The sequence below is a fragment of the Typopeltis vanoorti genome, chromosome 11 (assembly GCF_054136105.1).
Source record: "Typopeltis vanoorti isolate ZY-2024b chromosome 11, IOZ_Tvanoo_1.0, whole genome shotgun sequence".
Classification (NCBI taxonomy): domain Eukaryota; kingdom Metazoa; phylum Arthropoda; class Arachnida; order Uropygi; family Thelyphonidae; genus Typopeltis; species Typopeltis vanoorti.
Window position 1 is genome coordinate 131,833,174 of NC_143559.1, and position 27,917 is coordinate 131,861,090.

At 35.4% G+C, this 27,917-nt stretch overlaps 1 protein-coding gene across 3 annotated transcripts in view; it reads left to right on the plus strand.

Annotated features, from left to right (window-relative positions):
* Positions 1-27,917, plus strand: part of S6k (Ribosomal protein S6 kinase) — a 366,025-nt gene that overhangs the window by 243,370 nt on the left and 94,738 nt on the right. For all 3 annotated transcript variants that reach the window (XM_090400916.1, XM_090400917.1, XM_090400918.1), the window contains exon 12: positions 26,308-26,448. In XM_090400916.1, coding sequence (XP_090257042.1) covers positions 26,308-26,448 — 141 coding nt within the window. The remainder of the gene's footprint in view (positions 1-26,307; positions 26,449-27,917) is intronic.

A 27,917-nucleotide genomic window follows, 5' to 3' on the forward strand; every position in this document is an offset into this window, starting at 1 on the left:
TTTTTGTAAACATATGTGGGATATTATTATTTATTAGACAAAAGAGACACTGACAAAAAAAAAAAAATAATGAATGTAGGGTTCACAAAAGTGTGGTTAGGTTAATGATTAGATACTATGTATCCTATTATTGCATAATATGTATACCTAATCCTCAGTAAACAAAAGAAAATGAAGTGAAATATAAATAAAACAGAGAAATAAATACAACACATAATAAGCACAACAAATTTTACAAGATGATTTGCTGCTCCATCAACCCAATGTATTCCTACCACACCTACGTGAATCACCTGATTACCGTTATTAGTTCATTGGATTAGACTCTCCCTATAGTTACTTATTGGCTTAATGAATTACTGTATACTGCAGCTGTTTATTATTGGTTCATTGGTTATACTTTTGAAGGGGGGGAAGACTCACTTTTACGATGCATGTCATATCAAAGATGCTGGCGGAGCTAATATTCACTTGAACATGGGAATTTCAGTCAAGTCCGGATGGCACAGTTGAGTCGAATTCCACTTATCCTCACCTTCATGTTGTGCCTCCCATCGTCCTCTCTGTACTTTAAACAGGATGCGAATGAGGAAAGTACACCACTCTCCTCATTCGCATCCTGTTTTTATTAATTTTTATTATGTGAAAATAATTTTATTTTCACATAATTTATTATCACATCTGCATAACATGATCATAAAATTATCACATTAAGCAAAACCCTCATCGGCAAAGTACAAAAAAGACAAAATCTAAGTAAACAGCAGTAATATGGTAAATGACAGCAAAACAGAGGAATAGATCCCGAGTCCTGTACGACTTTCACCTACTTTTCTACGATGGAGAAAAAGAAAGAGATCGGGGTGCTAACGATCCTGGAGATAAAAATAGGCCATCTTTTGGAAAGATTACCCTGAATACCTGCATTCTAACAAAAGATTCTCAAATGAACTTCCTACTTAGAGAATTAAGCAACACAAAAATTTTGGCCATAAACGAAATGAAAAGATCAAAAGAACTAAAAGCACAATGGAATGATGGCTCACGAATTTTCCTTGGTCCAGCAACCAACAATGCAAAATAAGCAGAGTCAGATTCATTATAAGGAAAAGACTAACAAAGAAAAAATCATTTTGTGTAACATTCTGTCTGGAAGAGTTGGCACTCCGATGGTTGATCTTGGAAGAAAGGCCACCCATAAAATTATCATGTTATGCTCCTACATTGGTAAGTGATAATGAGATAAATGAATTCTAGAAGAATCTTGAGGAGCCACTACATCAAAAATCCGTTCACTTTTGTCTGTGGCGAATTTAATGCTAAAATTGAAAAGATCAGAAATCGGTCCTGTTGGACTGGGTAATAGAAATGAAAGAGGAGAGAAACTTCTAGAATTTGCAGAAGAGAAAAACTTTTCATCACGAATATCTTCTTCCAAAAAAAGAGCAGGAAAAGATGGTCTTGGGAATCCCCAAATGGCAATATTAGAAATAAAATACACTATATTCTAACAGACTGCAAAAGAATAGTTCAAGATGTAGGAAAAATTGATAGAAAGTATTTTGACATTCATTCAGATTACTGACCACCAAGAGCCATCCTACAAATTGACCAAAAGAAGGAAGAAAATATTCGAGCAATCAAACCATGCAAAGTAACCCAAACATTTAGATCTGTTCAAGCAATCTGTTGACCAAATGGAATATTACCGAATATGACATTGACAAAGAATTTCCAGGAGTGTGTCATAATCTATGTAGGTGCATGGAAAATTCTCAAGTCAATCAAGAACACCCCAAAACAGAAATTCTCCATACAAAGAGAAAAGAACTGAAAGATATACCAAACTCATGACTTGAATATAAAATTATTTGCAATGTATTAAGAAAAAAGATTCAGAGGACTGCCAAACCTAGAGGGGGAAAAAAAAAGCTGAGAAATGCCGCTGAATCTAAAAGGAGAATGAATTATGAAAAGGCCAATTCCATCAGCATTACCAGATGAAAGCCACATAAAGAGATCAAAAATGGAAAAGATGGTACAAGATTTTTACAGTGACCTTTTTGCATCAAAATATCTTTGAACCAAACCAAAACTTTTTAATACATATGATGTAAGGATGAACTTGTGTTGCGATGCTGATCGTCAATTAGTTCAAGCTTAGCTTCCAGCTAAATTATTCAATTTTAAATTGTTGTGTCCCAATTTCTGATTTTTATTCTATCTAATAATTTCCGCTTATCTATGTTCTACTATTATCTATGCTCGAGATATCACCAAAATTTTTACTAATACTTAAGTTATTTCTCCCCTTAGTACCCCTAATATTTGTATTATACTATGCCTTTTGGGATATTTAGTTTGAGATATTATATACAAAAACAAGGAGAAAGAACTAAAATATGTCTGAAAGTGAAACAATGTTGCAGTCGTGACACTTTATCTCGTTTCTTAACACATGAATTTCCCACGTGATTAGGTTCATAATTTTTCGAGTGGTGCATTGGACAGCAATTTCAGACAACTGTTTTATCATTGGACAAAAGGTTTATTAAATTCCTTAACATGGTACAATTCAAATTTTAGTTATTACTCAATTCAATGCTATACTAAATATTTACAAACTAACATTAGTTTATCATAAATAATTAAGCTATGATCCTATAATGGGTATTACGATCATGCCGCCATACATATTCAACACATAACTTCATATGACATGGACATATAAGATTAATTCACACTATTTAACTATCCAAACTTAAGTAGCTTAACTAAACCATTTACTGCACTAACACATAATTATGACATTTAAACTTTCTTATACAATATAATAGACATGCAAAATTCTCAGGACACTTAATTACTCATATAACATTAACACTAGCCAGCTTACTTTCAATATATTCTGTCAGATACTAAAGTCCTAGTATTGTTTTCTTGGTCACTTCAACAGTTCAGTATTAGAATAATGATAACTAATACAGACGAATCTTAGTTAACACGAGATATAATTTACAGTACCTTTCTTTCCTGAGTTTTCCATATGGGCCTCTATCTTTTTAGATAGAGGACCATATGGAATTTATTATCTATCTTTTTAGACTTCCTACCTTACCAGCTTTGTTGATTCTGTTGTCTATTTCCATATTTAATTTACCATCTTCACTAAAAATCGTGCTTAAGTAGCTGAAATGTTTTACTTGTTCCACAGGTTCCCTGTTCGCAACACAGTTGACATTTTCAACAATTCTACCTATTTTCATTGTCTTTGTCTTTTTAATGCTCACCTTCATACTATATCTATTACAACAGCTATTCAATTTAGTCAGAGAATCTTGCAGACTTGTAGCGGATTTATTTAGAAGTATAACATCATCTGCATAAAGCAAAGAGCTGACATTAACATCTCCAATTTTCATATCATGTTTAATACCACTTTCCTTCATAATGTGATCCATATAGATAATGAATAACAGAGGGGATAATGTACATCCTTGTCTCACACCAGATTTAACATTAAACCATCTTCCTGTACTTCCTTCAATTCTAACTGCTGACTTACAACTCAAAGACTAAGTATTGCTTGATATAATGCCACACTGACACCATATAACTGCAGCGTATTGAATAGCTTCTCTCTTGGCACCTTGTCATATGCCTTTTCCAAATCGACAAATCTTAAATACAGATCTTTGTTATATTCCCATGCTTTCTCGACTATTTGTCGTAAAGTGAAGATCTGATCCTGACAGCCTCTATTTGGCCTGAATCCAGCTTGTTCTTCACCAAGCTTTTCTTCCACAATTCTTCTCAACTGTTTCTCAAGTATACTTGCATAGATCTTGCCAGGAACACTCAGTAGAACACTCTGTAATTCTCACATGCAGTTTTATTTCCCTTTTTATATATGGGTACTATGAGAGCTCTACTCCAATCATCGGGAATTCGTCCCTCTGTCCAGGCCTTCTGAACTATGCAGTGGAGTCACTGTAAGACTCTTATACCACCATACTTCAGCATTTCTGGTCGAATATCATCTACTCCTGCTGCCTTTCCACATTTCAAGCCTTTGATGGCTTTTTCTGCTTCAAGTATGGATATGTATTCCTGACTGCATGCCTGGTCAGTGTTCTTTAGCACTATGCTGTCATCACTGCTTGTTTCATTTAGCAATTTTTCAAAATAATTACTTCATACTTCAAGGATATCTTTTTCTCTTGTTTTCATGTAACCTTTATCATATCTAACTCCTTTTACAGCACTCTTTCCTCTATTTCTAAGCTTCTTCAACAGAATATCCTACCACCTTCTTGATATTTATTTTCTATATTCTTGCCAAAGTCCTCCCATGATTTTTGTTTAGCTAGTTTTACACACTGTTTAGCTTTCTTACATTTGTCTCTGTATTCTCTAAGAGCACAAGCTGACTTACCGTATTTTCTGGTGTATGAGATGCTCCTATGTATAAGATGCACCCAAGAAATTTAATACAATTTTCTGGAAAAAACCTATACTTTAAAGTATGATTTTAAAAAAAATGGATAAAATAATAGGTAATTTTTAATAGTATACTGACCTTTCAGAAACTTTCAAAACCCATGTCACTGTCATCTGCCTCTTCTCTATCATCATTAATTTCTTCTCTTTCTTCTTCCTCTTGTTCATCATCATCATCTTCATATAAGAAATGATCTTCACTTCCATCAAGAGCGTTGCCAATTCCACATTTCAAGAAAGGTTTAACAATAGTTCATTCATTTTCGACCAAGATGTCTTAACCCACTTGCAAAGCTTACGTATTCCCGTGTTCTTCCGCATATTTTACAACCTGCAATTTGTAACTTGATGTATATGAATGTCGCCTGTTTTTTTCTATCACTAAAATCTATGGGGAAATATCAAACTGAACACAAAATATCTCAACACGTCAACTCAATACTGATAAACATCGGTAACTGATTACTTGGATAAGATATTATGAAACTTTAATAGGGACTCCCTGTTCTTAGCCAATGACACGCTAGAAGTTACGTGAAGGTTTTTTGATTGCACCATTAACCGCCTACAAAGATCTTGGAACATAAAAGGGAGTGTGTATGACTTTGAAAAGGGGAAACAATCTTTACCTTCATTATATAAGATGCACACCATTTTTAAGATGAATTTTTAAGGTAAAAAAAGTGTGTCTTATACACTGGAAAATACAGTATTTGCCAGGAACCTTTGATATGCTTTCTTCTTTTCCTTCACTGCCTCTTTAACTTCCTGTGTCCACATTGGAGTTCTGATTTTTCTATCCTTGAAGACAACCTCACCACATGCCTCTCTGGCTGAATCAATCAGGGTTTTCTTCAAGGCTTGCCACTGAATCTCCAAGGTTTGGTTCCTGTTCTCAAACTCTTTCATATTTTCTTCAATAATCTTTGTGTATTTTAGCCTACAGTTCACATCTGAGAGCTGCTCAACTTTTATTCGCTTTAAAACTTTCTTACATGTTATTCTTTTCAATACGAAATTCAATTTTATCCTGCTCAAGACTAAATAGTGATTGCTTCCAATTTCAAATCCTCTGTACACTCTGGTGTCCTGCACCAGAGAGAAAACATCACTATCAACAATAACATAGTCAATGAGACTTTTCTTATTCCTTGCCTCTTCTCTCCATGTGAATTTATGCACATTTTTATGTTGGAACATGGTGTTAGTAATAACCAGTCCATGTCCTGAGCAGAAATCCAACAGGTATTTGCCATTATTATTGGCTTTGCTCTTTTCTCCAAATTTTCCCAAAATATTTTTGTTTGTGTGACAATCATTTCCTACTCTGCTATTTAGATCCCTAACAAGGACCAACTTTTCCTTTTTCATTGTGTCAGTTGCTTTTTCTAAAGCATCAAAAAATTCCTCCACTTCTACCTTAGTAGAACCTTCTGTGGGACCATAGGCACAAATAAGTCTCATTGTCCAGTTCCCCATTCTCATATTTGCCCACATTACTCTACTTGAGACTGACTGCCATTCAAGAAGATTAGCCTCGTATTTTGTGTTGAATACTATAGCTACTCCTTCTTTTCCTTGATTGTCATTTCCTGAATATAACATTTTGTATTTATTGCTCAGAAAGATCTCACCAGTTTTTGTCTTTTTTGTTTCAGTCACCCCTATTATGTCAATCTGGTACTTATCTAATTACTTCACTAGCTCCATTTCTTTGCCATTTAGGCTTCTTATGTTGATAGTACCGATCTTTAACTCTGGTGATGTTGAGTTGGGCGATGCCCTAACTCAACCGGGCGATGCCCCAGCTGGCATGAAATTTTGTCATGTTGTACCATCATTTTCTATATTGGTTTAAGCCAATAAGAATACAATTTGGTCGGCTAAATCCCAAATTGCAGCCCATCCTCGTTCGTTCAGTATCCAGGTAGATACCCAACAGGGTGCACCACGAGAAGGTGAGAATTATATATATTCATTTAAATAATAATTTCACCATAGAAAGTGTACACATACCTTGGTTAAACAATAAACATGAAAAGAAAAAGAGCTGCATGGACCTCCTTTAGCTGCATCACATCCGTAATTACAGAACTTAAACTAGATATCAAAATAAGAGCCAGCATGGTCAACAGCTGTGTCCTCCTATCTTTAACCTTCGTTTCCAAAAATTGGAGCACCACACACACAAAAAGAAGAACTTAGTCTTCAGACCACCCAGCACACTATGGAAAGAAGAATCTTAGGGACAATTAAAAAAAGACCGCATCACAAAATAAACTATCAGAAAATTAAATGGAGTAAGAGAAGTAGTGAAAACCATATATCACAACAAGGCACAGTGGACAGGTCATATTGCAAGACTTAATGACAACAGGTGGGCCTGCCGTGTCACAAACTGGTATCCAAAATCAACCAAGAGAAAATTCAGTAGACCTCCAGCTAGATGAGAATACCCTCTAACCAGAGTGATAGGAAACAAGTCGAGAAGAATTGCTCAAGATCACCATAGCTGGAAACTTTGTGACTTGCATTGGAGAAACCTGAATGGAAAACAACAGGTCCACCCAGGTAATTTATACTTTGCTAACAAATCTCTTTCCTGCTCCTCATAAGTGGTTTTCTAATTATTATTATTCTTTTCAGCCATTTTCTGTCCACTGCTGGATGAAGGCCTCCTCCACTTCTAATTATGCTATCATAAATTAATACGTACAGCAAGTGGCATGAATAAGTTACTCTAAACTTGTTTTCCCACATTATATCGTTAGAAGTGTTTTTCTCTCAAATTAACCAATAAACCAAAATCACAACAGCAGATACTAAGGAGCCATTACTTCTGCACAACTTGTAAGTACTTATAGTGCATCGAGTAGATTATCTTTTCAATTAAAAATCAGCCACATGCAAGCGTTCACTATGCCTACTGTGCGAAGCAAAGATGGTGGCAACAAAGGCCAAAGATCGAAGAGCACCTTATGTCTTGCCAGTGCGTTACCATCAATCACTGACAAACCCAATGATAATATAAAGTGCTGCAGCTCTAAAATCGATGTTATAAGAAAAAGGGTATATTGTGCAATTTCTGTTGCCACTGGCTACATGCTTCCTGCACAAAAATAGAGGAATCAGTGTATAAACAATTTTTCGACCTCAACTAGCCCTTCTTCCGTTCACTGTGCTTCTCTTCTGTAAAGCAGCTTCTGAATTTAGATAAATGAGTTGAACTCCTCAAACAGTACCTTAACACTATGAATGAAACTTTCTCCTCCAAAATCTGAATGTTGGAAGATAAGCTTTGAACTACTTGATGATTAGCACTGCACAAGTGCATCCTTGCCTGCAAACAAACACCACAACTTAATTGCATAAATGGTACACAACTCAATCGAGACTGAAAACAAGAAATTCAACATGGTTATTCTGAACTTTCTGACGGAATGTGACAAATCATAAAAGATCACAGTTAGCAGGAGAATACAACTTTTATTCTAGAAATATCATCAGATGCCATCATTTCATACCCACAAATAAAAGAAAGGACAGAACAAACTTTCTACATCTCATGAAAGTGACTTGCGATATCTCGATGAGCACATCTAAACTAATAACATCGATTAATAACATGTTCAAGGACACTTGCCTCCAGTCACACATGTGCTCAACCTGACCTAACTTTCACCCAGTGAGAACAAGAACATTAACTTCGGAAACAACTTGAAGAAAAGCAGAAAAATTTAGACAACATTTGTGTCATCAACTACAAACAAGGAAAATTAGTTCCGAAATCAAGTGATGCTACTACTAGTAGACTCCATGGAGATCAGTATGCAGGTGCTGTATATGCCCCACAAAGTCTTGCGCATCCTTCACTAACATCCGTATCCTCCACTCCGACCTTAATATCGTTGTTGTGTCCCATTCTTGTTTATTTATATATTTCCCTTATACTTTACTTTCCTTTATATATCTTATTCCTTTTCTCTGCATATCATCACTTCCGTACTAGAATTCTAAGCTTTTGCTCCTCTTAATATCCTAAAACATTTATTTTTTAAAGCTGCGCCATTTAGGACACTTAGTTTATAAAGAAATTTAAAACAAGAAGCAATTCCTAAATAAGTCTAGAAGTGAAATAATCATGCAGTCGTAACCTTGATCTCGTAACTTAGCTTTTTCTCCTCCTTTCCCCCCGCACCTAGGTTCATACGTTATAACAAGCGGGCATTGAATGGCAATTTCAGACAACTGATTATTTGATAAGCAAAAGTTTATTAAACTCATAAATACAATACATTCAATTCTAAAAACTCCAATTCAATACTAAATTAATACAATATTAATAAGTCTAGCAAAATATAAAAATGAAAAATTTACACTAGCACGTGGGATAAACTGTTATGCCTCCACAAAGGTCTCTACACACACGATAAAGGGGCTTTCCCATCAATGAATAAGTTGGCTTAAATCTTTCAATTGCTTAAGCACAATAATGTGATACAATATTTCAATTAGACACATGGATTACACACATTAATTTACAAGAGTTATGTGGGCTTAGCAATTCCATTGCTACAATGAACACCACATTCAATTTCTCTGACCTTTCTCAGTTAAGGGTAAATTACATATACTAGTATCAATACACACTATTGATACTAGTATCAATACACACTAGTATCAATAGTGTGTATTGATACTAGTATAAATACACACTATCACTCGTTCAATAATGCTGATAAACTAATTCCCTCATTCTCTATACTATTAAGTGAGCTAAAGTCCTAGTTCAGCTTTCATTCAAGTCCTTCAAATTGCTTAGTAATACGACCTACAATTACAGCCATATTAGATTAACAGAATTAACATAAAATCGTTCACAATACCGTTTGATGAAGCTCTTCTACTAGACGTTATTTGTCTGCGATTCCTGAAGATCTCCTTCTGTAGTGGGACATAGTTGGGATGCTTCGGAACATGAGGGCCATCTCAATTGCAGCATACCAGGCTTCTTGTAAGGAAACACGATCTATCTGCTGTTCTGCAGTCATCAGATTTGCCATGAGAATATCCACAATTTCTATTGATAATCTCCTTCCTTTAGGCCAGGGTTGGCTTAGTATACAGTAAATACCTTTCTTCTTGACCATGCGGCGGCGGCCTTTGTTCTCGATGGTAGGAAAACAGGACCTAAATCCTCATACTAATATTCCATGTCATGGCGGATGGAGGGGGACTCCTGACCGTCACTCAGAAACTCATAAGGTAACCTCCAAACGAAAACTGGCAAAAGATCTCGTGGGGGGGTCCTAACGCTTTTATATTATGACCCTACTGGCACCTCGTGCAACTAAATCCCCCCCACACACACACATTAGGATACATTTATCGTAACCTGTTAGGGCAGCATCTCCTTGCTGAAACTTCTACCTTTGGTGGGCCGTGTGCACGCGACAGACCCGCTGCAATGTCTAAATCGGGAACCGTGACCTTGGGCTTTACTTTGATTCTAGTTAATCCTATGAGTCAGCTTTATCAAACTCTATCAGCTCACCCAATTTTTTCTAAGAATTAGCATAACTTACTAACAAGCGTTTTACATGCAAAACTTTTATAACTAAACTGTAAATTAATTATCTTATTTTTCTAATGTTATACAATCAATGTTCTTATACTAGTTAACAATTATTCTTTTCAATATATTTATTTCATTTATACCTTGATGCAAGCACAATTTTCTTATTAAGGTTTCTACTTGTTAAATTGTTATCAAGTAAATTCTCTTATGAAGTTTACAAGGATCACAAATTTAACAGCGTCCACTGCCATGACCAGTCTCCAAACCTCAGCTACTCTTCTTATCAGAAATCCCCCCGCCCCCCCCATAGCACTATTCATCTCAACTTTTCAAACTATACACTGTTTAACTCCTTTCGACCCTGGAGTGGCATCTGTGCATATATCCACTATGACATACAGGGTGTTCGGGATAAATTTGACATATTTATAATTAATTATATTTTTCCATAAGTTACATGTATTAACACACACTTCTCTTCATTTAAAAGTTTGGACCCTTCTTCATTCATATACAAGATGTCAGAAAGGATGGATAGCTGGAACCCACCTGAATCATGGAAGAGAATAACTTGTATCATGATGATTCGTGCCCGCCATCAAAATAAGGATATTACGACTGCTGCCCAATGCTCCCTGAATACAGTAAAAACAATCAGGCATGAACTAGAGACTTGCAATGGTGACTACGAGGATGTAGCAAGAAGAAAGATCCCTAGCAGACGATCTGATTGCGTTCGTACAGCAGAATTCCTCGCAAATCTGCAGGAACAGGTGTTGAAGAACCCTGGCATTAGAATTCGGGCTTTGTTCGTGGAGTTGCTAACTGTAGTCAAGCCCTGGATAACAAGGGTAGCCAATGGTAGGCCGTATGTATGGCAGCAGGATTCGGCCCCTTGCCACACCTCTGGGAAAAGTCAAAAATGGTTGTCTGAAAATTTCTACGACTTCACCAGTCCAAATGTTTGGCCTCCAAACTCCCCAGACCTTAACCCCATGGATTATTTTGTATGGGGCGCAGTTGAAAAAGACACCAATCGCACTTCCAGTAATACAAAAGCCCAGTTAATGGATAAAATTAAAACAGTTTTTGCGGCCATTCCCAGGGAGACTGTAGCATCAGCTTGTTCGAGGTTCCGAAGCAGAATTGAAGCTGTGATCGATGCTAATGGTGGTTATTTTGAGTAAATCTTGTTGATAGTATTGTAATTAACTCTGCCTGTAATGTTTTTTTGTCAATTCATTAAATTTAATAGATACAAAGAAGATTTTCTTTTTCCTTACGAAACTGTCAAATTTATCCCGAACACCCTGTACCTTGCCAGAGAGCACCCAATCTAGAATTGCCAAACTTTGACCTTCTTCGTAAAGTAAAGATCCGATCCTGACAGCCTCTATTTGGCCTGAATCCAGCTTGTTCGTCGCCAAGCTTTTCTTCCGCAATTTTTCTCAACCGTTTCTCAAGTATACTTGCATAAATCTTTCCAGGAACACTCAGTAGGGAAATACCTCTGTAATTCTCACATTTAGTTTTATTTCCCTTTTTATATATAGGTACTATGAGAGCTCTACTCCAATCATCGGGAATTCATCCCTCTGTCTAGGCCTTCTGAACTATGCAGTGCAGCCACTGTAAGACTTTTATACTTCCATACTTCAGCATTTCTGGTCTAATATCATCTATTCCTGTTGCCTTTTCACATTTCAAGCCTTTGATGGCTTTTTCTACTTCAAGTATGGATTTGTATTCCAGAATGTATACCTGTCGAGTGTTTTTTACCACTGCTTGATTCATTTAGCAATTTTTCAAGGTAATTACTCCATACTTCAAGGATATCTTTTTCTCCAGTTTTCATGTCACCTTTAACTTGTCAATTTCAATGCTAGTAAAACCTAGTTCTGTCTTATTTCTCACAAAAAAGAACCATTTATTCACAGTATTATTTTTGACAACACTCAGAATTTTATCATTATGTTGCAAGTTGAAGAAAGAATGCCATTGGAACAATAACTTGACAGAATATAAATGCTACTGTAGTATTAGAAGCTGATGAGGTAGTTCAAATAATGAATGCTCACTTCACCAAAATCTATCAACCTACAACTTCATTGGATGAAAAGATGGAGGTGTGTGAGGAGGAGGTCCTGGAGCTGTTGCATAACTGGCATAAAAATTCAGCAGTTAGGACAGATGGGATATCAGCACTAAAGGAATGTTCAGCCAAACTGTTTAGGCCCTTGACGTGTTTATATAATTGGAGTCTTAGCTCAGGAATGATCCCACAGAAATGGAAAGAATGTATAATAATCCCATTGCACAAGAATGATGCAAAGACTAGTGTGTTTATCCACCTATCAGTATCTCTGATGTAATCATAGAGATATTAGAGAAGTTGGTGAGAACTTGCATACAGAAATGGGTGGACAAACAAAATATACTTTGCAAAGAACAGTTTACAAAAGGAAAATCATGTCTGAGCAATCTGCTCATTTTATAATAATGTTACGGCTTAAATGAAATATTTATAGAATACACATATTGCAGAAACCAAATGCCTGTGCAAAAGAGGGTGGGATGAGTTGGTAAGAAATTGGTTATTTATCAATCTAATTGCTCTCCTCTGTATTCAGTCAAGTATTTTGAGGGAGCTTTTGGGGACCTCACTTCAAATGTGAGAGCAGTATTCAATAGCTATTTAGAGTTGTGATTTGTATAAGGTTAACACCTGTTTAGAGGTGAAGTAACGTCTTGAGTGAAAGAGAAACCCTAGTTTTTAGAAGCTGAGGATGCAATGGTTGTGATGTGTTTATGCCTAGGAGAAGCTTGATGTCAAGGTGATTCCAGGAAGAGAAATCTCATTTTTCTGGAAATTTGAGTGTAATCAAAAATAATATTAGAACAAAATAACCAGCCTGGTTGGCCGAGTGGTTAGCATATCTGCTCTCCAGCCAAAAGGCTGTGGGTTCGAATTCTGCCGTAGGCATGGATGTTTGTGATTGTCTGTGGAAATACTAGTGGTGGTGATGGAGAGTAGATGGTGTTGGTGTAGATGATGTGATTAATAGATGATCGGTGGATGAGGTTGAGTGGTGGAGACGGAGAGTTGTAGAGTAGGTGCTCTCTTCGATGAGTCTTGAACTCCCTGGAGGTGTCAAATAATAATAAAAATGGTTATTTAAATTAAGGGGATATTAAATCCCACATTGTTTTAAAACCGAATAAGAAACTCAAAGATTGGAATCAGAGAGTTTCATGCCGAATATAGTAAACTATAAAAGTATTGGCGATTACGCGTGAGCTAATGCAAGTGATTCTAGTACGTAGTACAATACCGGGCAACTCGCAGCAAAGGTGGTAAAGTTCTGATCGCTATTCTTAGGTATTTTCCATAATGTAAAAACACATTTCCTAGGAAATGTACCGCTATTACATTATGGTGGGAGGCCACTACCCAGACCGGTTTCAGCCCCTTTTGAGGCTTCATGAGTGAGTAGCTAGACCAAATTAATACCAAAGGATATAGCGAAAAGAACTTATATACTCTGCTATACGAGTTGTCATATGAGGTGATAACTCATATATTGGTGTAGATGATGATTGTAGTTGTAGTTGGTTGGTGAACTGAGTGGTGGAGGCAGAGAGTTGTAGAGTAAGCGCCCTCCCTCGATGAGTCATTGGACTCCCTGTAGGTGTCATATAGTAATCATAATAAAAAAACCCAAAAGAACTGAAAATACCCTATCTCCATCTTTTGAATCTTCAATAGAGTTATATCCAAGAAGAGCATTACTAGCATTTCTATTAACAGTCCTACACCTTGCTGGTGTGCTGTTCTGAAGATATGGATCAAATTCTGTTCTTTTGAATATTACAGTGTTACCTTTATCCCTCCATTTCACTTAAAGCAGGGATGAAGACTTTAGCAATCTTGCCTCTGAACTTCAACTCGCTATCCACCATCACTCCTAGATCTGTTCACACCTGTAGCATCAGCAACTATAAGTAGTTGCTGATGCTACAGTGTCTTCATCCAAAATGTTGATGCTTCAATGTCTTCATCTCAAAATATATAGCCTTATTGCTGTGACTGGATTGTAAACCTCACAGTGCATGAGTTGAGTGGTTAAGAAACAGCTCCATCTTCTGATTATTGTAAAAGAGGGTTATTCTTTCACTAAGCAGCAGATGTTGAAAGTTTTTTTGCTTTCTTATACTATAAATTAAAGATGCCAAAAAATTATATTCTTAGTTTCATCCTTTATCCAAGTATAAGGAAACAAAGTTTGTGCATGAAGTAACTTCATGACTGGGCTACTTGTATATAGAGGCTAATGCAGTGATTCTCAACCTATGGGGCATGGCCCCAAAGGGGACACAAAGAAAGCGGAAATCAAAGGAAAAACTACTTTATTGAAACAAAAGCTATTTAATGAAGCTATTTATTTCAAAAACAATATAAAAACAAAAAATAAAATACACTCTGAAAATAAAATAATACAATGTATAAAATCCACTGTATTGAATAAACTAGCTACGCTTACGGGAGCATATCAGTATTGCAAAATATTCCGAGCAACTAATTAAAACTAAACAATAATAATGAATCTAAAAATTAATGGCTTCCTTGGGCCTGTGTTGCAGAGCAAAGCTGTTCATATTGATGTTGATACATTGAAAATTGACACTCTTGGTTCTCTTTCTATATTTAACTGAGATCTATATTTTGTTTTTAAGGCAGCCACTACAGAAAATCCAATTTCACAAAATAAAATGTTGGAAATTGCAGAAGTGCACGAAAAGCTCTTGACTTTAGTGCAGAAAATTCATCATCAACACCAGTCGAAAATTCAAATAGCGATTTAGATGTAAATTGTCTTTTGATTTTGCCACTTGATGTAAACTCTATAAATTGTTCCTCTTCTTCAATTGAGAAACCTTCAAAGGTAATTTGAAATAGGTTTCTAATCCACTCGTACATTGTCATTATGTTGTCATCGATTATAAAATAGTTTCTGAAATTCTTCGTCAATATTGTTAAATGAATTTCAATAGTTGCAAAAAATCTTTAATGTGTTGCTCTTCTGTCTTGTAGGTTTTGATAAATTCATCCACATTTGCAAATATTTCTAATTTTTGTTGCTTTACCTTTTTGTTCCATGACTCTAGTTTTTTACAAAAAGCATTAACTTTGTCACTCATCTCTAAGATATGTTTTTTTTCCCTTACAGTTGCAGGTTTAATATATTTAATATCTCTAATATGTCCACCAAGTAGCTCAATTTCATCACAAATAAGTGGTCTGTGAACTTCTTTGCGCCTTCATGATTTTCCTCTTCCAAGAAGATTGCCATTTTGTCTCTTAATTCGTAAACATGTTGTAAACATTTTCCCTGTGATAACCATCCTGTCTCGAGTAAAATAGTAACGCTGAATGTTCCACTCCAGCCGTGTCTTTGAAAAGTTCAGAAAACAGTCTCTATTTTAAAGGTCTCATTTTTATATAATTCACCATGGTTATAACTGTTGTTAACACAATGTTTAGACCAGGACTCATTTCCTTTGCAGCAAGAGCTTCTCTATGAATCATGCAATGTGTCCAAATACATTATGGGGATTTTCCCCTAAACTTTCCAGACATAACTCAAGCATCATCAGTGCAAATTACAACACAATTTTTCCACTATATGTTTGCCTTGTATATAAAATCATCCAATATTTTGAACAATTCAGTTGCTGTGGCTCTTCTATTGGTTTACGAAACAGTAACTCTTCAACTACTGATAATCCATTGCAAAATCGAACATAAGCAATTAAATGACAATTTTTGTTGCCTCGTCAAGCTGAATTGAGAATAATTGTTCACAAAGCTTTGACAAAAGTTGTTGCTGCATATCTTCACATATATCACCAATTCGCCGAGCAACAGTATCATTTGATAGAGGTATGCACTGTATTTAAGTTAAACCTTTTCCAAACATAGTTTCCTCAATATCAATCACAGCTGGCAGAATTAGGTTCTTCTCCGATAGTATGGGATTTTTTGCACTAGCATATTTTATATGCAACTTTGTAAGAAACTAGTAAAGCTTCTTCATTTACAGACGAAACTTTTTTAATGCTAGATTTTTGCTTTTCAAAACATTTCAGTTTGGCAGCAAAGACCTCTCAAGGTTTGTTCATACTCCTTATGAAGTGTTTCGGAATTGTCTTTTAAGTCTATTCGGTTTCATGCTATCAGCTGCCAGAAATTTCAAAACAAATAACACACAGTGCTCTTTCTTCATCATTTACTTCAGTCTTTGTAAAACAAAAATCTAAATATTCTGCTGCATACTTTCTTGATTTTACTTTTGGAGTGATAATCTGTGAACCTGAATTTGTTGACGTCGATGCTCCACGGTTGTCAGATGCCTGCTTATGTCCAGTTTAAAAGTTATCTATTTTTCTACACTAGAAAAGATTGTTTTTATACCATGTATCACAGTTGTTGCGAATAAGAGTACAATAATGATGTAACAGTCACCAAAAGTGACAGTGTTACTGCCGTCTTGCCATTTCAAGCCTTATTTATACTCTCAGAAACATTTCCAGAACATGGAAATGTTTCTGTGAGTTTTCTTTTTGAGACTTCCCATGATGAAATTGTGAATGTTTCCAAAAGGCTGATAAGATTCAGCGTCTGTGCAATGACCAAATCTATACAATTTTCGAAAGATTTGATGATGTATTTAAATTTGTATGAATATTTAAAATTTTTAATTAATTCCTAGTTTGTTTTTTTTTTGCTAACTTTTATGGGTTTTGTCGGTCTCTCAACACAAGAATTGCAGGGGGGGGGGAAGGTAGGGGATGCCACAAAAACTAATATTAAAAAAATGGGGCACACATGAAAGAAGGTTAAAAAAACACTGGGCTAATGACCACTCAGTTGCCTTAGTATCCCTTAATGCGATGCACATACTTATGGACATGTATAATGCTGTGCATTATGGGAAGGGCCACTACCCAGACTGCTTTCGACCTTTATTGAGGTTTCATCAGTAGGAGCCAGACCCAGAAGTGATACCAAAGTCTGGGTAGTGGCCCTTCCCATAATGCACAGCATTATACATGTCCATAAGGAGATGTGCATTCCATTATAGGATACTAAGTCAATTGATGTGAAGTCATTGGCCCATATATACAAGTAGCTAGTCGTGAAGTTACTTCATGTGCAAACTTTGTTTGCTTACACTTGGATAAAGGATGAAACCAAGAATATAATTTCTTGGCATCTTTAATTTATTCTAAGTAGCAGATGTTGAGGTGTGACCATTTAGAATTTTAGTAGTGACACATTGACAATAATAGTAACAATTTAATAATAATAGTTTAATGCAACATATTATCTCATACAAAAAGCCAGGGAATTAGATCATCATTAGAGGAATGGTAAGAATGTGTGGTTAACTTCATCTGTGGTATGCAAATATGGCAATGATATGAATGCCATTGAGTATGGTTATGAATCTGGTGAAAGGGCAGAAATGTATGCAGTAGGTTCAACCTTTGAGTATGTCTGTGGATGGAAAAGAGAAAGTTACCCAACTAGGCCAAGCAGACTGTAGATGTAACTATGTGAAAAAGTCAAGAGGTAACTTATGTCCAATATGTTTTGGCCTAAGATTACTGACATTCATGAAACCTGGCTATCAGACTCAGATGTATTAACTGGAATTGAATGTAAAGATGATAGTATCTTTAGGAAGTACAGAAGAGATGTAAGTGAAGGAGGATACTACTAATGATATCATATGATTTGTGTGCAGTTAGGATGGAGAATTTAGTGAGCTGTTGAGAGACAACTTTCTCAAGCACCATATGAAAGAAGGAACTCGAGGTCAAGGAATGTTAGATTTGATCATAGCTTCAGCAAGGGTCCCAGTTAAGAATGTGACTGTTGCCATCAGTTGATAACAGTGATCATGCTGTTGTAGGATATGTGATACCTAGCGATATCAGATTATCTTACATTGTAATTTTTTTTTTCAATTTTTAGTGATGCCTGATTTTGAATAAAGAAATAAAAAACCATAATGATGCATTATTTCTTCTAATTAGAAATTACTTTACTAATGTTTTCTATAAAAGAAATCATTGATACTTTCAGGCATTTTGCAAATAAATTAAAGATGCCAAGAAATTATATTCTTAGTTTCATCCTTTATCCAAGTGCAAGTTATTTCATGACAAGGCAACTCATATATAGAGGCTAATGACTTCACATCAGTTGCCTTAGTATCCCATAATGCAATGCACATATCCTTAAAGACATATATAATGTTATCCATCACTACCCAGACTAGTTTCAACCTTTATTGAGGTCTCATCAGTCATGGCCAGAGCCAAACGTGATATAAAGGTTGAATTAATGCAGAAGTCTATTTCCATATACAAGTAGCCAAACAGTGTCACATATACCTTATTATTAAAATACTCTGGATTAGACATGTTGAAACTTTTTCCACTTGGCTATGTTATATAAACCAATCTCGGTAGTGGCCCTTTCCATAGCATTATACATGTCTGTAAGAATATGTGCATTATGGTATACTAAGATAATTGATGTGAAGTCATTAGCATCTATATACGAGTTGCCCTGCAATGAAGTTACTTCATGCGCAAACTTTGTTTACTTACACTTGGATAAAGGGTAAAACCAAGAATATAATTTTTTGGCATCTTTAATGTATAATATAACCAAGTGGAAAAACTTTTGCAAATGTTTGATTGTGACCTTTACTAATGAAAAGGTCTCACCTCAAATTTAGTTTTAATTATGTAACTTAAATTACTTGAGAGAAGAATTATTTTGCTTTCGTCTCACTGCACTAGTCAGTCGTAAGCTTGCATCAAGTTTGCATTTCTGAATAGGAAGTTGATATTGTGAGGGGGGGGGGAATAGAACAGCTGTGAAGTTTATTAGAAAAGCAGAATATTTTGTGCAAGTTGGAAGTTTAGGGGAAGAAATATAAAGGAATGGGCATTTCTTAAGCCAAAATAAGGTGGGATGGAGCATAGTAAGAGAAACAAGCAGTTATTCGAAAATTAACAGATTAATTTTTTTAAATGTAGTTATTTAGAGAGTAAATAAAACTGATAAGAGGAATTATGTAGATTTTCCCAAAACAGCAGACAGTTTGTTATTATTGTAGATAAAATTATACGTTGGTTACACACGACTTAAATTTTTCAGGAAATGACAACATATACTAAAATATTAATTTAAAAAAACTTTAATCAATACCTTCCAATATTTCAGCAATATTACATTACCATCTTCTGGGAACATAAAACTATGATATGTGCACACAGGCACTAACAACGAGCAAACGAAGCTGAAGAAGGCAACTGCCGTTGTTCCCAAAGGTGCCCCTCAGCGGGCTAAATTGGGTTGTCTTGGCTGATGTTCTAAGAATGCTAGCTTCCCAAATTTGTTAAGATTTAGGCAGTTTTTTAAGAGCTGAGGCTGATTCCAGGAACAATCTTTCATATTTATATTTGCTGCGGTGTAGTAAAGTGGCTTTCTTCCAGCGTATTCTGTGGCGGGTATTTAGTGCATGATCCGCAACTCCTGAGCAGCTGTATTTGTGAAACCGTTCGTAGTGGCCTGTTTGGCCATAGTAGAACAGTTTACAGCCACAAGGGACCTGGTATACTCCAGGTAGGTCTAGGGGAAGTGGCTGGTCTTTTGTAGAGTGGATAAGGGATGCCAATTTCTTATGTGGTTTGTAACTGTTAGTCAGGATTTTTAGAATTTTTGTCACCTTTTCAGACGTGCCCCGGATATACAGAATGGTGATAGATTTAGTGTAATGTGTAATTTCTGTTATGAAGCGGGGGGGGGGGGGGGTTTAGCTCATTTTAATATTTTCTAGATTTTTTTGGGGTTGTAGCCATTGGCTGAGAAGGTGTTAAGGATGTGGTTAAGTTCAGTAGTTAGGGCATTGTTGTCTGAATTAATTAATTTAATTTATTATTAATAAATTAATTCAGCTCTGCTATATATAGGGTTTTTATAATCTCATATTGTCGTGTGTGTGTGTGGGGGGGGGGGGGCTATGATTGCTGGTGAATGTATCCACCTGTATGTGTTTGTTTTCTGTAAACAGAGAAAGCCAGGGAACTATTAGACTGGCATGTAATCAGAGTGTCTAGAAAAGGGAGACTGTTGTTGGTTTCTTTTTCCAAATGGAACTGGATTCTGGGGGTGTTGATTGTTTAAGTGTGATTGTCTAAGCCATGTGGCCAAATAGTGTACACAACGTCCACATAGCATAGCCAGACAGTGGGTTTTTGTGGGACTAAGTTTAAAGCTTTTTCTTCAAAAGTCTCCATAAAAAAGTTTCCCAGGGGTGGAGAGAGAGTGGTGAACCCATGGCTGTGCCTTCTGTTTGTAGAATTTTCCCTGCCAAACGAAATAGCCTGTGTTCATGGTGAACTGAAATAGGACTGAGATATCAGGAGGAAATTGGCATGGATGAGATCTAAGCTATCTTTGAGCGGGACATTTGTGAATAAGTTTCAGTAGGGAAATACCGTGAATAGACATATTACTTACTATTATAATAATGGAATTAACTCATGTAAAATATTCTTTAATAGTAGAATTTTCGCCTGAGTATCACAGGCAAAAATTCTACTAATAAAGAATATTTTATGAGTTAATTCCGTTATTATAATTGTAAGTAATTTGTGAATAAGGAGGAGACATTAAAACTGACCATTGTATCAATGTGTTGGAGTGAGAGGTTCTGTATACTGGTTTAAAGTGGACTGAGTTTTTAACGTGCGATGGTGTGTTACCAGTATAATGTGCGAGCACTTTGGCTAAATGTTTGGTTAATTTGTATGTGTGGGAATCGATGTTATCCACAATGGGATGTAATGGCACATTCTGCTTATGGATTTTTTTTTATGTAGTTCATATATTCCAGGGTGGGGGTCTAGAGTTGAAAGGTTTTGGTCTGCTAGTCACTTCCTCGGGCCAAGAAGTAACCTCCTTAAGGAGCCTTTAGCGTGTTCTGATTTGGGAGCTGGTGAGATCATATTCAATGGGGAGGTAGATAGAATGATCTAACAGTAAAGTTGAAAGCTTACCTGTGTATTCTGTTTGGTTGAGAACCGCAGTGGCATTTCCCTTATCTGCTTTGGTGATTATTATTATTTTGCTTCATTTCTTTTAGAGTTACTTTAGTTCTTCTTTAGATAGGTTGGTTTTTGGTGATTTAGCTTTGGTAAGAACTCTGGCTACATCCAGGCTGATATTGTTAGCAATAATATGGGTCAGAAGGTTGCAAATACCACGTTCTACTTGTATTGATTTCTTCAGGCGGTATTGTTTTCAGTGCTTCAGGATAATGGAAGAAAAGTTAATTACCATGTTGAGCGGTATTTGAGGTTTGGAGGCAGAGTTCTTTTTTTGACTTGCAAACTTTTTAATGTGCTGACATCATACTTTAATAAATTCTTTCTCTGCTGAAGCGCAAGAGACGTCTGAGAGGATCATCCAAAGGTCGTTGTTCAGCATAGCAGCAAGCTCTTCCTCTAACACACAAATAGCTTTGTTTGTGTTGGCCAAGAGAACGCAGGTGGTGGTGATCTGTTCATGTAGTAAAAAAAGGAACTGGTTGTTAAAGAAGACATGAAAGGAGAAGAAATGAAATTTTACTCAAGAAAGATTATACATAAATTATTTTTTTTTTTTTGTTTTCAAAGGAAAACAAGCAGGAGTTAATTATAGCGGCCATTGTTGAGAGCAGAAGTTGTACTTTATAAGTTTCAAGTTAACTGTTTTTGTTTGTGTTCTCATCGAATCCTGTGATCTTGAAAAGAAGAAATCAGAAATATTGTGTTGAGGTTTTCTTTATGTATGATGTTAAGTTTGTGGACCTTTTTCCTTTAGAATATGTTTTATTTATAATGCAGATTAGCATAGCTCTTGTGAAAAAAAAAAAAATTTTCATGCACACAGCCACACCCATGCAGTAACTAAATTTACAGTAATATTATTTAGAGTCTCTCACTCAATCTTTTTACTTCTTAAGACTTATTTTTATAATAATATCCTGGATCCAAATTTGTGTTAACTGGGGAGTGGAGGAGTCAATAAACCACTTTGGTATACCTATACCACAGATGAATACTGTACTTTGAAAAGATATTTAAATGAGACAGTATCTGAATGTGTCCCTAGAATTGGAAGAACAAACTGGGTGTAATAATAGTTCTTTTCATTTCACTCCCATCATACCTTGGCAGTAGACTTATGATAGTGACTCTTTTGCTATTCTTTTTCACTTCTTTCAAGCACTTTCAAGTCATTTGATCCAACTGTCAAAATTATATCTTCACTTGCTCTATATGTTTAGATATGGCCTCAGTGAAGTCCTGATTCATCGTGTACCCAAAAACATTGCATAGTCATCTAGCACCCCAATCGTGGAGTTGCTATAATCAGGGATGAAAGATACTTGTTTTCTTTTGTGGCCCTTTTCTCACCTTTCTTTCTTTTTCTCCCCCCCCCCCTGTATTTTGTTTCCCTGCTTAACACTTTCTTGATTCTTACTATTCACTTTTCCAATCTTTCTAGCATATGCTTAACATTGTGAAGCATTCATTGAAGCCTTTGAAATTTTTAACTGCACTGCCATGTCTGCACAAGAAGGAAAACATGTTTTCTTATTAAAAATTACACTGACATTTAATGACTCTTTTCCTCTGTCTGCCTAATCAAAACATTTAATCTCATTTCTCCCATAAGCTGCATACATTTTTGTCAACAAGTGCATCTTCACTAGAGTTTTCATAGCTCAGGTGGTTGCTCTTTTGCTAGAAATATTTTTGTTCAAATCCTCTCCAAGATGCAAAGAACCTTTATCAGTTGGTTTTCATTTGAAGGTGAAATGCCTGTCAAGGTGTCAGGGTTTTTGATCTTGTGAAATAGGCAAACTTGCCAAAAGAATACAGCAGTTGACAGCTATAGTACACTGCAGTAGGATTAATTATCCTATCACTGCATTAATTGTGTTTCAAAGAAGCCATTGAGCCTAACATGCAAAGGGCAAATGGGATACATGTTTTTTTACACTGTACAAATTTGTTATGGACAAAGATTCAATGCAGGATTTTTTTCAGTGTTATACTACTATACATATTAAATTAACTATATTATGTGTTGATCAATTTAACTTTTGTTTCTTTTCAGCCATTTTCTGTCCACTGCTGGACGAAGGTCTCCTCCAGTTCTTTCCACCTTTCTCTGTTCTTGGCAATGGTTGACCAATTTTTCCCAACAAATTTTGACAGTTCATCACTCCACCTTCTTTTAGGATGTCCGCAGCCTTGTTTCCCTTCTTTTGGAATCTAGTCCGTTACTGTAGTGGCCCATCGCGCATCTTTTCTCCTGGATGGATGTCCGGCCCATTTCCATTTTAGTCGCTTATGGTGAAGAATGATATCAGTGATGTGAGTCTGGCTTCTTATCCAGGTGTTTTGCTTCTTATCTTTTAATGTGATGCCTAGCATCAACCTCTCCATTTTTCTTTGAGTTATTGTTAGTTTATTTGCCAGTGCTTTTGTTAGCGACCAAGTTTCACAACCATATGTGATGACTGGAAGTATACACTGGTTAAATGTCTTCCTTTTTAAACAGAGTGGGACATCATTGTTTTGAAAAATGCTTTTCAATTTTCTGAATGCACCCCAGGCAAGTTGAACTTTCCTATTTATTTCCTTTTGGAGTCCACAGTCAATGAGATGACCTAAGTATGTATATGAAGAGACTCTTTCCAAGAAATTGTTTTCTATTATTATGTTTTTTGGTGTTACAAAATGATTAAACATGATTTTAGTTTTTTCTCTGTTTATTTTTAGACCAACGTTTCTGCTTTCATGACATAGGTCTTCTATCATTCTATTAAGGTTTTCTGGAGTGTTTGCAAAAATTATGATATAATAGGTGTGTTAAGTTTCTGTTATTAATTTTTATACCAAGGTTTGTCCAGTTTATATTATTAAATATTTCTTGAAAGACTGCTGTAAAGATTTTGGGTGATAGGTAATCTCCTTGTCAGACACATTTTTCAACTGATATTTTATTGCTATTTGTGTGAAGTTGGATTGTTGCTGTTGCATTGTGGTAGATTTCCTGGAGGAGGTCCATATATTCCCTGATTCTGGAGTGCTTTGATTATTGCATTAGTTTTGATGGAATTGAATACTTTTTCATAATCAAGAAAAGCTAAACAGAGAGGCAATTGGTTTTCTTCTGCTTTTTCTATTATTTGTTTTACTGCATGAATATGATCAATTGTGTTGAAGCCTTTATGGAATCCTGCTTGTTCTACTGTTGATTTGAGTCTAGAAGAGGGGGTTAACCTGTTTGTTATTACTTTTGTGGGAATTTTGTACAGATTGGAGAGAATACTAATTGGTATTCTCTCCAACAGTATCAGAGTAGTATTTTTCCAGTTTTCTGGTATCTTTCCTTCTTCTAGGCATAGATTTAGTAAGTTTGTGACATGGTGAATGATATTATTTCCTCCTCATTTAATTAATTCTGAGTGAATTAGATCTTCACCAAGACATTTTCCATTTTTCATTGGTTTTAATGTTTGTTTTGTTTCATCTGAAGTGAATTGGTGGAATGAATTCTATATGCGATAGAGAAGAGTTATATTTGATTTATCTATTGAAGGATCACTATAGAGTTCTTTATAAAATTCTTCTAGCCTACTTAGGATTTGTTCTTGGTTCATTATTATAGTTCCATTCTTGTCTTTTATTGCAGTTATTTGACTTTTGCCAACTGATAAATGTTTTCTTAGTATTTTCATATTTTTATTGTTTTCAATTGTTTCTTTTATTTTTTTAGTGTTATAAGATCTTATTTCATTTCTTATTTTCCTTATTGTTTTGCATGGTTCTGCATATTCTGTTTTAGAAATTAAGTTTTTATCTTGTTTCATATTTCGTCTCTTTTTTAGTAGTTGTAAGGTTTCCTCTGAAAGTTTATGGTCTTTTTGTTGTTTTTTTGCTTTTGAATTCATTGGCTGCTGAGATTATCACTTACATTAGGTTTCTGCTTATTTTATTTATGTCTTCTTCAAATATATTTATTAAGTCTAGTTTGTGAGTGAGTTTTTCTTCATAATCCTTCCTCTTGTTTTCAATAGGTTTTAAGGCAAAACTTCTTGATTTTTTGTTGTTTAGCCATTTTATTCTTTCCAATTTGGGCTTTATTTTAATTTTGGCTCTCACTAGTCGGTGGTCACTTCCTGTTTTTACTTGATTTAGTACTGACGTATCTTGAACTATTTCTTTATTGTTACACAGTATATGATCTATTTCATTTTTTATTTCCCCATTTGGACTTCTCCATGTCCATTTTCTTTTGAGGGCTTTCTTAAAAAATGTATTCATAATGTAAAGCTTGTTACTGATAGAGAATTCTGTAAGAGCCATTCCTGAGTTGCTGCTTGTACCATATACATGTGGTCCTATTGTGTCTATTTGGTGAATGGGATGACCTACTTGATTGCTATTTCTTTTTTTGTCTAGAGTGTGCTGCAGTGAGTCATAAAATGCTTCTATCTCTTCATCAGTGTGGGATGAGGTAGGAGCATATATTTGGATGATCCTGATTTTAAGTTTGGAGTTTATTTTAAGTGTTTAATTTAATTAGTTTAATTTAACTAATCTATGTTATTTAAGTGAGGTACACTGTAAAATACTTAAAATACAATTAAGGCTTGATTATTAATAATAAAATTAATTTGTTACAGCAGTTTGAACACATCTTACTGACAACAGTCAAAATTATCAAAACTTCTACTCATATGAAACTAATCCTATTTAGTAAAGGATAGCATGTTCATTTTCAATTGCTCATTTCTGTTTGCTTCTTTTTTTTTTTTTTTCAGCAAAATAAGTCAGTGTTTGTCATTCTTCACAACCGATTTTTTCCCTTACTCATGGGGAATAGAAAAATTGATTCTTGGGAGCATTTGTTATGACATTTTTTTTCAATGATAGTGTCTTATACCTCAATTTTGTGTATAACTGTATATTTTTATATAGCTAACTTTGGTGTTTTTTGCAACTAATTGTAAATATGAGTAATTAAATAGTTTATTTTTGCTTTTTCATGTTTTCAATATATTATTTCAAGATTTCACTGACATTTACAGCTTTTGAAACGTCAAGTTGCACAGAGATTGGGCAGTGGTCCAGAAGATGCTCAAGCAATTAAGAATCACCCATTTTTCAAAATGGTCAACTGGGATGATGTTTTAGCAAGAAGACTGGAACCACCCTTTAAACCTCAACTTGTAAGAACATATATTTGATCCCTTTCAGTTGAATTTTATTATGTTTATTTCAGTTCTATATGCATTTGTGCAATTACATATGTTATACTTTTAGGGATCTTAACTAGTTGAACTAATTCTGTCCAAAATAATGCAGGCAGTCTTTATATCTTACACATTTGGTTCCTGAAAGTCATATAAGAAGTCAAATCATATTGTCCCTCTATCACACTGTTAAATTTATGATCCTGCATCTAATTTTGTAGTACTTAATTGTCATGTACAATCATATGACAAAAGTGCCTAGTGGACTAACAAAAGCAGACGTGGCTATCAGAAGTAGACGTACTAACTGGTATTGAGTGCAAAGGGTACAAATTTTTAGGAAGTATAGACAGAATAGGAGAGGAAGGAACATGCTACTAATGATATCAGATGACTTTAATCCAGTTAGAGTTGAGACCTATGATTGTAATACTAGTAACAGTTTTTCATGTGACAGTGAGTTTGAAGCCATCTGGTGTGAGGTGGAGTCTAACAAGATTAAATACATAGTAGGGTATTGTCACAAACCTGGTGGATCAGCTGTTAGTGATGAAGAAATGTATCATCAAATAAATATGATGGGTACAGAAAAAATAATCATAACTGGGGACTTTAATTACCTGAACATTGATTGTGTAGCTCTGAAATCGCATGAAATGAATGAAACTGAATATATTGAACTGTTGTGAGACGACTTCCTCAAGCAGCATGTGACAGGAGAAACTTGTGGTCAAAGAGTTAGATCTGATTATGGTGTCAGAGGGGGTTTCCATTAAAGATATAACTGTTCTGCCTCTGGTTGGCAGTGATCAGTCACGGCACAGTTCACATGTAAAGATAAGGATGTACTGACTTAGGAAGGTAGCTAAGTTTATCAATGTTCCATTCAGAAAAGTGGTGGTGAAGATTTTGGAACTAAAGCAGGAAATTATAACCACCTGAGGAGTATGCTGGGTTCTGCATCATGGTATTAGTTGTTGAATGGGAAAGGTATTGACAATGCATGGGAAGTGTTTAAAAAATACTTTAATGATGCTATATCAGAATGTGTCCCTAGAGTCCAAAGAATAAATAGAGTAAGAGTGACATGGATGTTTAATCTAATTAAGCAAGAGATTCATAAGAAAAAGATGATGTGGAAGGAATACCGTGTGCGTAAGAATGATGTCAGTTATAATAGTTATAACTGTTGTACCGAAAACTAAGTCTGAGCATGAAAAGAAACTGGCTCTACAATAAGACAACCTAGAAGAATTCTGTCATAATGCTGCAAGTAAAAGAAAGAATGAAGTTGAAAGAACACTACAGAATGCAAGTGGTATGTGGGTGAATGATGCAAAATGATTGTTCAACTAATAAGTAGCCATTTTGCTAAGAGCATATCAACCTGGTATATATGCAACATTGAACTCATCGCTACCTCTTCACTGTGTGAGGAGGGGGAG